This window comes from Salmo salar, chromosome 05, assembly GCF_965601325.2.
Source record: "Salmo salar chromosome 05, fSalSal1, whole genome shotgun sequence".
Lineage (NCBI taxonomy): Eukaryota > Metazoa > Chordata > Actinopteri > Salmoniformes > Salmonidae > Salmo > Salmo salar.
Window position 1 is genome coordinate 27,919,547 of NC_138295.1, and position 13,834 is coordinate 27,933,380.

General features: G+C 40.0%; 1 protein-coding gene across 5 annotated transcripts in view; it reads right to left on the minus strand.

Moving 5' to 3' along the window:
* gria2b (glutamate receptor, ionotropic, AMPA 2b) overlaps nucleotides 1–8,479 on the minus strand; it is a 63,216-nt gene extending 54,737 nt beyond the window's left edge. For all 5 annotated transcript variants that reach the window (XM_014199219.3, XM_014199221.3, XM_014199218.3 and 2 more), the window contains exons 1-2: nucleotides 8,047–8,479; nucleotides 7,718–7,858 (exon numbers count right to left, since the gene is read on the minus strand). In XM_014199219.3, coding sequence (XP_014054694.1) covers nucleotides 7,718–7,858; nucleotides 8,047–8,131 — 226 coding nt within the window. In that variant the 5' untranslated portion in view covers nucleotides 8,132–8,479. The remainder of the gene's footprint in view (nucleotides 1–7,717; nucleotides 7,859–8,046) is intronic.
* Between the last annotated feature and the right edge of the window lie 5,355 nt (nucleotides 8,480–13,834).

Genomic DNA, 13,834 nt, shown 5'->3' on the forward strand with positions numbered 1-13,834 from the left:
TTGATTGCGTTATAACTATAGCAGCCCCATTTGATTCCACATTCATTTAGAATGGAGTTGACCGAGCCAGGTCTCGCTAAAAGGTCAGCCGTACTAGAAGTTTTTTATTGGATGGAACACAATTACCTTTACTTTCTTTGTGAGGGGAAGAGCCGAGTGGAAATCAATCTGTCAGATAATTTATGCAACTCCCCCCCACTCTCTCTCCTCCAATTCTCTCCAGTCACTGCTTAGCCACAGTAGAAGAACTAGGTCTTGTACTAGATGGGTGTGGGTGGGGGCGGTCAACTCTGAGAATGTCATCTCTTGGTGAAAGAACTGTATGTACGGACTGTAGCTCATTGTAATGGTCTGTGTGACATATCTACCAGGTCAGCCTGTTTCTGGTCTCTCGAATGGAGGAAATCTACAGTCCCTTCTTAAGAACAGAACACAGAGATGTATGTATGTGTCTTTCGGAGGGGTTGGGTTAAAAATGGAAGTCAAATTTCGGTTGGACCTTGTGTCCAATTGACCAATAAAATGATCTTACTCTTAAAAAAAGAGAAGAGACCTCCCTCTATCGATTAGATCTCTCGTGGTGGTTTTGGATAGATATGAATCATCCTGTCTCCTTTAATGGACCTGGGCTGCTCGGCTGCATACTGATACCCTGTCTGTCTCATAGGTGGCATTACATAAGCCTGTTCAATGGGTTTGGATGGAGAATAAGACAATTCTCTCCATCTCTCTCTCTGTCTGTCTGAGTTTCTATCTCACTGCCTCTCTCTCTGGCCATCCTCTGTCGCCCACTCGCTACTCTTCCCATCACAGTCTGTCACTCTCTCGCTCTCTCTTTCTTTCTCTCTCACATGCATGCACAAACACACTGACACACACAAACATGCACACACACACAGATGTTATGTTTTTTGATGAGAACAGGTAATAAGAAATACATCTACAACAGCGGCCCGATTAAAATCGTAATCATTTCGTTGATTAAAGAAAACCTCCTCTCCATCAGAGGGGTAGCGAGCTTAGTATCTAGTATGGCTAATAAATTCACCCACCATTGCAAATATCTAGATTAGAACAAACAGAATAAATCATTTGGGCATTCCAAATTGACCCAGTATCAAATTGACTACACAAATATTGTGATATCAAGACTCCCCGTGGACAGGGATTCACGACTCATTTAACCCCTTCATTGCCACACCTTTTTAATGGAGCTATGTACTGACGATTCCACTGCATTTAACATGTTTGAATCTTCCAAATTCTGAGCTAAATGGTGACTAGTGGATATTAAGGGGTTAAACCAGACAGAGAATTATGATGCAACATGTATATACTGTTGCTGAACCCACTTACAACATGCGCTGTATTACATATTACTGTAAGTTGAAATATAAACAGCGCCTATGATCTGTATAGGCACACCTGTTTCTCTGTGTTCAAATGTGATGAGGGGGACAATATTAGCCTAGTCCCAGATTTGTTTGTGCCATCTTACCAATGGGGACTAGGCAGGACAATATATTCAGCACTGTGTATACCTTGTGTTGTCGATGTCCTTTTGAAGTGTAGATATTTATGTGAACACCTCCTCGTCGAACATCTCTTACCAAAATCATGGGCATTAACGTGGAGTTTTTTGATGCTATAACAGCCTCCACTCTTCTGTGAAGGCTTTCCACTAGATGTTGGAACATTGCTGCAGGGATTTGCTTCCATTCAACCACAAGAGCATTAGTGAGGTCGGCAGTGATGTTGGGTGATTAGGCCTGCCTCACAGTCAGCATTTCAATTCATCCCAAAGGTTCGATGGGGTTGAGGTGAGGGTTCTGTGCAGGCCAGTCAAGTTCTTCCACACCGATCTCAACAAACCTTTTCTGTATGGACCTTGCTTTGTCCATGGGGGCATTGTCATGCTGAAACTGGAAAGAGCGTTCCCCAAACTATTGCTACAAAGTTGGAAGCACATTGTCTAGAATGTAATTGTATGCTGTAGTGTTAAGATTTCCCTTCACTGGAACTAAGGAACCTAACCATGAAAAACAACCCCAACCGTTATTCCACCTCCACCAAACTTTACAGTCGCACTATGCATTGGGTCAGGTAACACTCTCCTGACATCCGCCAAACCCAGATTCGTTTGTCGGACTGCCAGAAGGTGAAGCGTGATTAAAACTTCTTCAGGCTAGGGTCCTTTTTTCTCAATTTCTGCCTGACTGACGTGCCCAAAGTAAACTGCCTGTTGCTCAGGCCCTGAAGCCAGGATATGCATATAATTGGTACCATTGGAAAGAAAACACTTTGAAGTTTGAAGAAATGTTTAAATAATGTAGGAGACTATAACACAATAGATATGATAATAGAAAATCCAAAGATAAACCAACCGGAAATTTTTCTTTTTTTGAGAACCCATGCTATTACAATGGAAAGTATAGGGAAATAATTAATTCTTGCTCCCAGTATGCAATTCCTATGGCTTCCACATGGTGTCAGCACTCTATGTTCAAGGTTTCAGGCTTGTTTCTTCCAAAACGAGTAAGAAATATGAGTTTTAGTACTAGGACATACTATTGGAAATTCGTGTTTGGACGCGCGAGGAAGGCAAGACGCACCTGCTAATATTGGTTTCCTATTGAACATATTTCTTTCCGTATGAAATATTATAGTTTGATTCCATTTTAGGGTATCTGAGGAGTCAATAGAAACGTATTTTGACTTGTTTTAACAAAGTTTAGCGGTAGATTTTTGGATTCCTTTCTCTGCATGTTGAACGAGTGGATTACTCAAAACGATGGCACCAACTAAACAGACTTTTTGGGATATAAAGAAGGATTTTATCTAACAAAACGACACTACATGTTATAGCTGGGACCCTTTGGATGACAAATCAGAGGAAGATTTTCAAAAAGTAACTGAATATTTAATCGCTATTTGTGAATTTATGAAACCCGTGCCGGTGGAAAAATATTTTGATGTGGGGCACCATCCTCAAACAACTGCATGGCATGCTTTCACTGTAATGGCTAGTGTAAATTGGACAGTGCAGTTAGATTAACAAGAATTTAAGCTTTCAACCGATATAAGACACATGTATGTGCCTACATGTTTAATATGCATAATTTTTCACCGGAAGTTGTCCCACTAACGGAACGCCTAGCCCTATCTCTCCAGAGAACATGTTTCCACTGCTCCAGAGTCCAATGGCAGCGAGTTTTACACCAATCCAGCCAACGCTTGACATTGCACATGGTGATCTTAGGCTTGTGTGCGGCTGCTCAGCCATGGAAACCCATTTCATGAAGCTCCTGACAAACAGTTATTGTGGTGGACGTTGCTTCCAGGAGCAGTTTGAAACTCAGTAGTGAGTGTTGCACCCAAGGACAACAATTTTTACGCATTACGCGCTTCAGCACTTGGCGGTTCCGTTCTGTGAGCTCGTGTGTCCTACCACTTCACAGCTGAACCGTTGTTGTTCCAAAACATTTTAACTTCACAATATCAGCACTTACAGCTCTAGCGGGGCAGATATTTGACAAACTGACTTGTTGGAAAGGTGGCATCCTATGACGGTGCCACGTTGATAGTCACTGAGCTTTTCAGTAAGGTCATTCCTACTGCCAATGTTTGTCTGTGGAGATTGATGGCTGTGTGCTCAATTCCACTCTTTTTAAGGGGTGTCCACATACTAGTTTGAGTCTCAGATGTCAAGGACTGCTGATATATAATCATACTTGTGGTCCATCTCCGCTCCATCTCCTTGGCAAAGAAGTGCTCTGCCTTCAGAATCTAAATTGGAGTAAATAGAGTTGTCGCTACAGTGCCTTCTGCCCTTGGGTATACTGTAGCCTACAGTTTGATACACGATACTGGGTGTGTGTAGGAGCCAGGAGTGTTGTTTATCAGGTCCTAGATCAGATTAAAGATAAGATGTATTTGAGTGAACACATCAAGATTGCTCCAGTGGGATAAGGATGACATGTTGATGTGGTGCTGAACTAAGAATTAGGAATTGGATGAAGTTACCCGTAGAAGATGATCTAGAGTCCGTTTTCTGTTTCCCCTCATAATAGATAGGGTTATAAATGGGGAAGGGGAAGCTGATTCTAGATCTGATGACTCACTCATCAAATACCTGGCAGGGGTGGATGTGTCCTCTCATTGGTTAAACATACAGCAGCAGCCTAGAAAGCAATAACATCAAGCTCAATATTGTTTAGCTCTTCTAACTTGCTTTGACAGACAAGTGGCATCTATGCACAGTGACTCCATATAGAGCACATCAACGTGGACAGACTTGACCTGGCTGCTTCTGAGGCAGGGAGCGGGTTAAGCCATGTCATATGAGACTTGACCTGGCTGCATCTGAGGCATTGAGCGGGCAAAGCCATGTCATATGAGACTTGACCTGGCTGCCTCTGAGGCAGTGTGCGTGCTAAGCCATGTCATATGAGACAAGAGAAGACGACTTACTTTTATAATGAATAGTTATTATTTATGATATTACTTGAAAAGAGTGTTTGAACAAGTGTGTAATTGATATTTCAGCTCTGTGTAGTTTACCCCACTTATGTGTGAATGGGGGATTATTAAAGGAGAGGAGTGTGTGCCCAATGGCACCCTATTCCCTATGGAGTGCACAACTTTTGACCAGGGCCCATAGGGCTCTGCTGCACTATATAGGGAATAGGGAGCAATTTAGGAAGCGGCTTGGTTAAGGAGCGTGTTCAGGGCAGGCTAAGGTCCACGGAGTTCTGCCTAACCTCGATTTCTGACCGGCCCAACTTCCTAGCATATTAAATATTTCACAGTGTTCTCTTTAGTAGTGGGATATGGATTTAATTAAGTTTTCACACGAAAATGACTATGGGAAAATGCTTTCTGCATACATCAGATTTTTGGTAATTTGTGAAAAGTGGAAACAGCATGAATACTACATCATAACGAAGTCAGATTGCAGATGAATGCAGGAAATTACAGCATGGCAAGTCAACCATAATCTTGAAAACGAGACCCTAGGCATTTGAAAATTGTGGGAGGCAATGCAGATGTCTAGAGAGACTAAGTTAACCATGTAAATACGGGACTTTTGATGTGTTAAATCATCTGTTTCTTACAAGAGACTTTATATATCTTCTATGAGACCCCAGAGAGGGAGTGTTGATTGTTTTGAAATTGGTCAGTGGAAAATCATCAAGACACAATAGTGTGCACAGACACACATGTATGCACAAAGGCACATGCAGGCACGCACACAGGCACACACACGCATGCACACACGCGTGCACACACACACACATACACACAGTGGCCGCCTCTATCTACTCTCCTAGAGTTGGCAGCAGATCTAGAATGTACCAGATGTACCCTTGATGGCACAATATGTCATCTCTCCTGCCATAGCTTTGATACATGGTAGAAGTACCACTGGCCCAACAATAATTTATTCAGTACATTTTTACACGTTCTTGTTTTTCTTATGGTCACCATAAAAGTATAGACAACAATATCCCAGTAATGGAATTATTCTCGGACTCACTGCATAACCTTTACAAAAATGTCTTTGAGAAAATGTCAATCCACTTAATCAGATTATAAATGATCTTATCCCACAAGGCATACCTGTAAGGGACGCTTATGCCCTCAACCTGTAAGGGAAGCTTATGCCCTCAACCTGTAAGGGAAGCTTATGCCCTCAACCTGTAAGGGAAGCTTATGCCCTCAACCTGTAAGGGAAGCTTATGCCCTCAATACAGCTTGGTGATTTAGCTAATCAGAGTGTCTTTCATCGCAGGGATATCATTCTTTCTATGCATGAAAAATGCCCCATTTACTGGTTACATTGTCAGGACCTAAATTCACTGTCTCACCTAATGAATAGCAAATTGATCTATGTAATTTTAATAGGGTTCCTATAAATGTCTCTGTACCCAGTTTTAATTGTGCTTTCTCAGCTGAAAATGTATGTTTTCAATACAAAGGGAAGGCCTGTAATGTATAGTGCCATCTACTGGTTTAAAAGCATACACTCAAAACCTTGAGAAGAGCCTCTCGCTCTCTAGTAATATGCAGTATATCCCCATACACAATTTTACTGACAATAAAAAAATATATTTATGTATTGTATTGTCAAAAGTACAGCCAATTATTAATGAGTGTTTTTGACCAGTGGTTTACTTGAGTTTGAATTGGTCCATTGACCGATTTGTTGACTACAGGCACGGTTATCACATATCTATTGTCCCTATATGTTCAAATAAATGATAGGAACACATGTGACTAATAGGCTACAGTATGTCCAGTCAACATGCTTTCAGCTTTTTCCCTTCTGAAGAGCATAGAAATAATATTCCTCAACGGAAAAGCTTTTAAATGGCATATGTGTTTAATAAGTGAGGCAAATCTGTAAGTTACAATGAATCCATCTGCTTCGTACTTACAGTAGACTACTAAGGGAATGAAGCCATCTACAAGTCATTAAGAACATCTCTGACATCACACTAATGGGTATTCATGGTGTTACTTAGATAGAACCCAAGCTGTGATTGACATGTCGTCACCGTTCTATCAATCCAGCATTATCAGGCATCTGTCGCTCGATGCAATGAGGAGCTTTAATGCAACATGCTTTTATATGAAAAGTGTGGAATCTATATAGATAATCGATGCGCATACTATTTAAAATATAATTTTGATATACCTCCGAGACGTTTTTCAAAACGAACTGTCGCTTGGCAACAGCTAGATGAAATTGGTAGCCCATCCATAGAGCGCGCGCTCATTAATAGCTCAGTGCACAGATCAAATCGAACCTATTATTTCTAAAATAAACTATCAAATACTGTCAGTTTTAAAATATATATTGTTGCAGTTGATTGTTCCCAAAATAGATATAGAAATTGTAACATAACGAATGTGGGCGAAGAAGTGGTAGGCAAGAGTCTAATCTACAAACACTGGAGGTAGGCTATGCAATAACCTATATCATATTTCTGCCCGAAGGGAAGCAATTATTTGTATAATTTCATTCTTACACTTTCTTTCTTTCTCTTCAACAGAACTACATCTAATGTATACCAGATATAGATCAGTTTCCTTATCAAGGTAATGACGAAATGCGGATAATAAATGAACATAGACTATTAAATGTGGAACCATAAAGGCCTGCACTCAGGTCTTTATGGGTCTTCCAAGACCATGAATTTTCCATGAACAGGCTTGAATGCCTTTTGACCTCAGTCAGGTCTTTCATCGAGATGATAAGCTATTGCAAATGGTGAAAATATTTCACAAAATATAATAAAAATATGTTGAATTTGATTAAAATATGAACAAAACGACGAGGGATATTATTCCCCAGTGCTTATCATGCATTACATTACGCGCGCCTGTGGCATGGGAGTCATCACTGTGACTGACTGTTACTGTGGAAACCAACATTACCTTGTCATTTCTCGCAGAATCAAAGATTAACAATGATCTTATTATACAAACACAAACAGCCTACTTTTCTATGTCTTTCCACAACAGATATGGTTTCACGAACTAAAATAAGCGCACACAAATTACGCGCTAATTGAGTTGTTCCATGCACCGTTTCAATGTAATGTAATATATCAATTGATAGTTTCGTTGTGTTTCTATTGATATCTTTGAAGGGGATGAAAATGGTTTGCATTTTATGTAAAGAGACTTGAAATAGGTTACAGTTGTTACTTACAACAATTGGTGACGGCAAAACTGTTCGCTACTTCCAGATTGTCAATATGGGGCGTCAATCTGAATTCGGGTGTGCTGAATTGAACCATTCCTATCCGAAATGCACTGTACTCCTGATCAGCACCCCTTGGAAAGAGTCCACCTGTAATAGAAACAATTGGACATCTCAATATACTTGTGCATAGACTATTCCAATATGTTGTATTGTTAATTTATTTGTTATATTTTCATGACCAGCTTTCAAAATGCATTGGCACAATCACTAGCCTACTTGCTGGACCTATGTCCAATGATATATCATTTCAATTAACTTATTTGACTGATACATACCAATTTGTACACTTTGAGAGCCACCAAGCGCCAAGCCCCATAAAACTGGTAGAAAGAAAACCGATGAATTCATAAGCTTAGGCATTTCCACAAAAAATGTGCCCACATCCACCCAAGAACGGAGATATTCCTTGTTTACTCAATAATGGTCTATGTTAGATCCGACACATATTGAAGACTTGCTGTCAGGGAAAATTCACTGGTGACTATTTTCTTCTGCAGGTGGTTTTTGTATAGAATATTAGGGCTCTTGCTCTCTTTATCCAGGTCCAACAGTGAAGGAAGTGTATATTAACTGCCTCTTCCGCTCCTCTTTCTCGCGCTGTCCTCCTGCGAGTCGTCGACACCTCCTTTAACAAACAGGAACACTTCTAGTCTCTGCTCCGTGCGTTGGAGATCGTTTCAGCATCACGAACAAGCGACGAATGTTAATGAGATGCGTAAAGACACGAGAGGAGCCGAGCGCGCACTTCACTTCCTCGCGACGTCCAGGGCTCATTAGTGTTTGTACATGTTAGTTTGTTGAGCATATAATAGGAGACTAAATATGTGGCCTTGACTTTTTAAACCTGCTAAGATTCATGGCAGACCATAAGGGCAATCTCATCATCTCCAGCCATCTTCGTGTTAAACAAGTCATTATTGAGGGGTTAGCCCTTCGCTGTATCACTCTGCACTAACAACTTAGCAAATAATGACATGAATTACATCTTGAATAAACCTATGTGTGCCCTTCCGATAATCAGACTCACAGACTCACAGTCATTATAACGTTACAGCATGTGGATAAGCAAACAAGGAGCGGTAGAGATACTCTCAATGATCGGCTATGAAAAGCCAACTGACATTTACTCTTGAGGTGCTGACTTGTTGCACCCTCGACAACTGTGATTATTATTATTTGACTATGCTGGTCAATTATGAACATTTGAACATCTTGGCCATGTTCTGTTAAAATCTCCACCCGGCACAGCCAGAAGAGGACTGGCCACCCCTCATAGCCTGGTTCCTCTCTAGGTTTCTTCCTAGGTTTTGGCCTTTCTAGGGAGTTTTTCCTAGCCACCGTGCTTCTACACCTGCATTGCTTGCTGTTTTGGGTTTTAGGCTGGGTTTCTGTACAGCACTTTGAGATATCAGCTGATGTAAGCAGGGCTATATAAATAAATTTGATTTGATTTGAAATGCCATGCCGGTTTGAGAGTTGCACCTTAGTTCATCCATGGGTAGTGGGTGCCATGCTCAAAAGCATGTAGCTGTGCCAGCTATTGACCAACTCCTTCTTCTTAGGCTTGAAACATTGATGCATTGTTGTCTATATCTCTGAGACATTTAAATTGCACTTGATGAACTTAACAAGATGATCTAGCTTATCCAAAAGAAAAACAATACTGTCGCTGACAGTCTACCCATAATATAAGGAATGAAAAATAAACTGGCTCTAACCACTGTTGGAATAAAATGTCTAGTAAACCAATGTGGTCCTTCATCCAGATGCGTTCATATATTTTTTTCAAGAGTGGTTGAACATCCATCCCCATTTATGTAGTCCTAATTATCATGAGGTACTGTATACCTGTAACAGCATATACTTTTGTCATGTCAGACTCACTGTAACACAGGCCTACTGCTTTCTCATCATCCCCATTGTCAGTTTGTACAGGCAGACATTTAGAGGCAGTTCATTTGTAGCTCGTCAAGTTAATCTTGTCAAGTGTGGGTGTTTGTGTACATACGTGTGTATATGCGTGTGTGTGTGGGTGTGCGTACGTGCGTGCGTGCATGTATTTGTGCTTGACAATTTTTATTTTTTATTAGCTTACTCAACTTTTCGGTTAAATTGTTACCTGAACTTAAAATGTTTAGTTGGGCCCAAACTTAGCTAAAATTCAGTCAACATAAAATTGTGTTTGCTCAACTTGTCTTATATGTTCATTCAACTATAAATTATTATTTGGGCATCTTAACTAAACAAGTCGGTGCAACTGGTTACGCACACGCCCTGTGCTTACAATGTTTTCAATTTACATATTTGACACAGGCTGACATACATGATTACATTGTGCATGTTAATTTATACAGTAATTATTATTCAACATGTTCTCACCTGGGATTTAAACTCACAACCTTTTGGTTCACAGCATTCTGATTTTCCTGCTACGCCACAATGTCTGTCATTTATCAGTTCATCTGACTATTTTCTCCTCGTTGATTTGACTGAAATATTTCAACTATTGTAGGGTTTTTCTGTATAGTTGTCTAAAGTTGATGGGGCATGTTACTCTGTTTTCATGTTACTTTTTAATCACTGTAATAAATACAATAGTTTTACTATTGTGTACTTTTAACAGAGCTGAGATTGTGTGCAAATCCCAGGTGAGGACATACTAATAATGACTGCATAATTGAACATGCACAATGTAATTGTGTGTGTAAAATATGTACATTGAAAACATTGTATGTTAAAAGCACTGTGTGTGTAACCGGTTGCACAGCCTTTTTGAGTTAAGACGCCACCATTATACTTTCTAGTTGAATGAACATAAGACAAGTTGAGCAAACACATCTTTTTATATTGACTGAATTTTTGTAAAAGTTTTCTAAATTTGGAGCTATGTTTGGGCTAACTAAAAACGTTAAGTTTAGGTAACACTTTGAGTAAACTTAAAAAGGCTGTGGGAACCAGTTACTTAATAATAATTAGTGTGTGTGTGTGTGTGTGTGTCTCCTTCCACTCCCATCTCGCTGGGGTTAACCATCAAATGAATGCACTCTTTACCTTTGATCTATGGCTTGTTTTCCACTATTTAATGTTTTCCACTATTTAATGTTTTCCACTATTCCATGTTTTCCACTATTCCTTGTTTTCCACTATTCCATGTCTTCCACTAATCCATGCTTTCCACTATTCCATGTCTTCCACTATTCCATGTTTTCCACTATTTCATGTTTTCCACTATTCCTTGTTTTCCACTATTCCATGTCTTCCACTAATCCATGCTTTCCACTATTCCATGTCTTCCACTATTCCTTGTTTTCCACTATTTCATGTTTTCCACTATTCCATGTTTTCCACTATTCCATGTTTTCCACTATTCCATGTCTTCCACTAATCCATGCTTTCCACTATTCCATGTCTTCCACTATTCCATGTCTTCCACTAATCCATGCTTTCCACTATTCCATGTCTTCCACTATTCCATTGCTTCCACTATTCCATGTCTTCCACTATTCCATGTTTTCCACATAGCCTTCAGCACCATGGACAGTGGTGAAATGAGGCTGTATCACAGGCTGTATCACATCCGGCCGTGATTGGGACTCCCATAGGGCGGTGCACAATTGGCCCAGCATCGTCCGGGTTTGGCCGGGGTAGGCCGTCATTGTAAATAAGAATTTGTTCTTAATTGACTTGCCTAGTTAAATAAACAAATTTTAAAATTTTAAAAATATATATATATTTGCTCATAGCTTTCAGCACCATGGACAGCAGTGAAATGATATTCTCTCAAAGATTTCAGGACCATTAACAACGGTGAAACTTTATTCTCTCACAGCTTTCAGCGCCATGGACAGTGTTAAATTATATTCTCTCATAGCTTTCAGTACCATGGACAGTGGTGAAACGATAACTGCTTGTCCTTGCTGGGGGTTGACATATCTATGGGTGTCTATGATGTGTACAGTATGCGTGCACATCTGTGTTTATAGGGTTAAGTAGTGTTCCTTTTTGACTACATTAAATCTATTTAATCACTGACAGCTGGGGCTTTGAATCCCTTCCACATAACTGAATAAGATATCATTTTGGTTCACACATCCAATGTAGGTAGCAGTAGGGATGCTGTTTTATTACGTTTAATGAGAGTTTTTTTAAATAAAACATGATCTAATTAGAGACGTGAATAAGTTTATATTCCAGTCAGTCTTTACTAAAAACTATAAACCAGAAATGTCAGATGAGGTTTTATTCTGTACACTGTTTTGTGATTCAAGCCAAAGCCCAACATTTAATCTTGATACAAAGACCCTATTACCACCCACGCATATGTTGTTGCCAAGTGTAACTGTCAATTTAATATCAAGTAAGTCATTGGCCTTTTGACAATTTTTTTATCTGCTTTCTGTGGCCATATAGTTGAAGTCGGAAGTTTACATACACTGAGGTTGGAGTCAATAAAACTCATTTTTCAAACACTCCACAAATTTCTTGTTAACAAACTATAGTTTTGGCAAGTCGGTCAGGACATCTACTTTGTGCATGACACAAGTAATTTTTCCAGAAATTGTTTACAGACAGATTATTTCACTTATAACTCATTGTATCACAATTCCAGTGGATCAGAAGTTTACATACACTAAGTTGACTGTGCCTTTAAACAGCTTGGAAAATTCCAGAAAATGATGTCATGGCTTTAGAAGCTTCGGATAGGCTAATTGACATTATTTGAGACAATTGGAGGTGTACCTGTGGATGTATTTCAAGGCCTACCTTAAAACTCAGTGCCTCTTTGCTTGACATCATGGGAAAATCAAAAGAAATCAGCTAAGACCTCAGAAAAAGAATTGTAGACCTCCACAAGTCTGGTTCATCCTTGGGAGCAATTTTCAAACGCCTGAATGTACCACATTCATCTGTACAAACAATAGTACACAAGTATGAACACCATGGGACCATGCAGCCATCATACCGCTCAGGAAGGAGATGCGTTCTGTCTCCTAGAGATGAACGTACTTGGGTGCGAAAAGTGCAAATCAATCCCAGAACAACAGCAAAGGATCTTGTAAAGATGCTGGAGGAAAAAGGTACAAAAGTATCTATATACACAGTGAAATGAGTTCTATATTGACATAACCTGAAAGGCCGCTCAGCAAGGAAGAAGCCACTGCTCCAAAACCGCCATAAAAAAAGCCAGACTACGGTTTGTAACTGCACATGGGGATAAAGATCGTACTTTTTGGAGAAATGTCCTCTGGTCTGATGAAACAAAAATAGAACTGTTTTGCCATAATGACCATCGTTATGTTAGGAGGAAAAAGGGGGAGGCTTGCAAGGCGAAGAACACCATCCCAACAGTGAAGCACGGGGGTGGCAGCATCATGTTGTGGGGGTGCTTTGCTGCAGGAGGGACTGGTGCACTTCACAAAATAGATGGCATCATGAGGCAGGAAAATTATGTTGATATATTGAAGCAACATCTCAAGACATCAGTCAGGAAGTTAAAGCTTGGTCACAAATGGGTCTTCCAAATTTTTACATTTACATTTTAGTCATTTAGCAGACACTCTTATCCAGAGCAACTTACAGTAGTGAATGCATACATTTCATTTCTTTCTTTCTTGTACTGGCCCCCGTGGGAATCGAACCCACAACCCTGGCGTTGCACACACCATGCTGGCGATGCAAACACTGTGCTCTACCAACTGAGCTACAGGGAAGGCCCCAAATGGACAATGACCCCAAGCATACTTCCAAAGTTGTGTCAAAATAGCTTAACCTGTTAGGGCTAGGGGGCAGTATTTGCACGGCTGGATAAAAAAAATGTACCCGATTTAATCTGGTTACTAATTCTACCCAGTAACTAGAATATGCATATACTTATTATATATGGATAGAAAACACTCTAAAGTTTCTAAAACTGTTTGAATGGTGTCTGTGAGTATAACAGAACTCATTTGGCAGGCAAAACCCTGAGACATTTTCTGACAGGAAGTGGATACCTGATGTGTTGTATTACCTTTAAACCTATCCCATTGAAAAACACAGGGGCTGAGGAATATTTTGGCACTT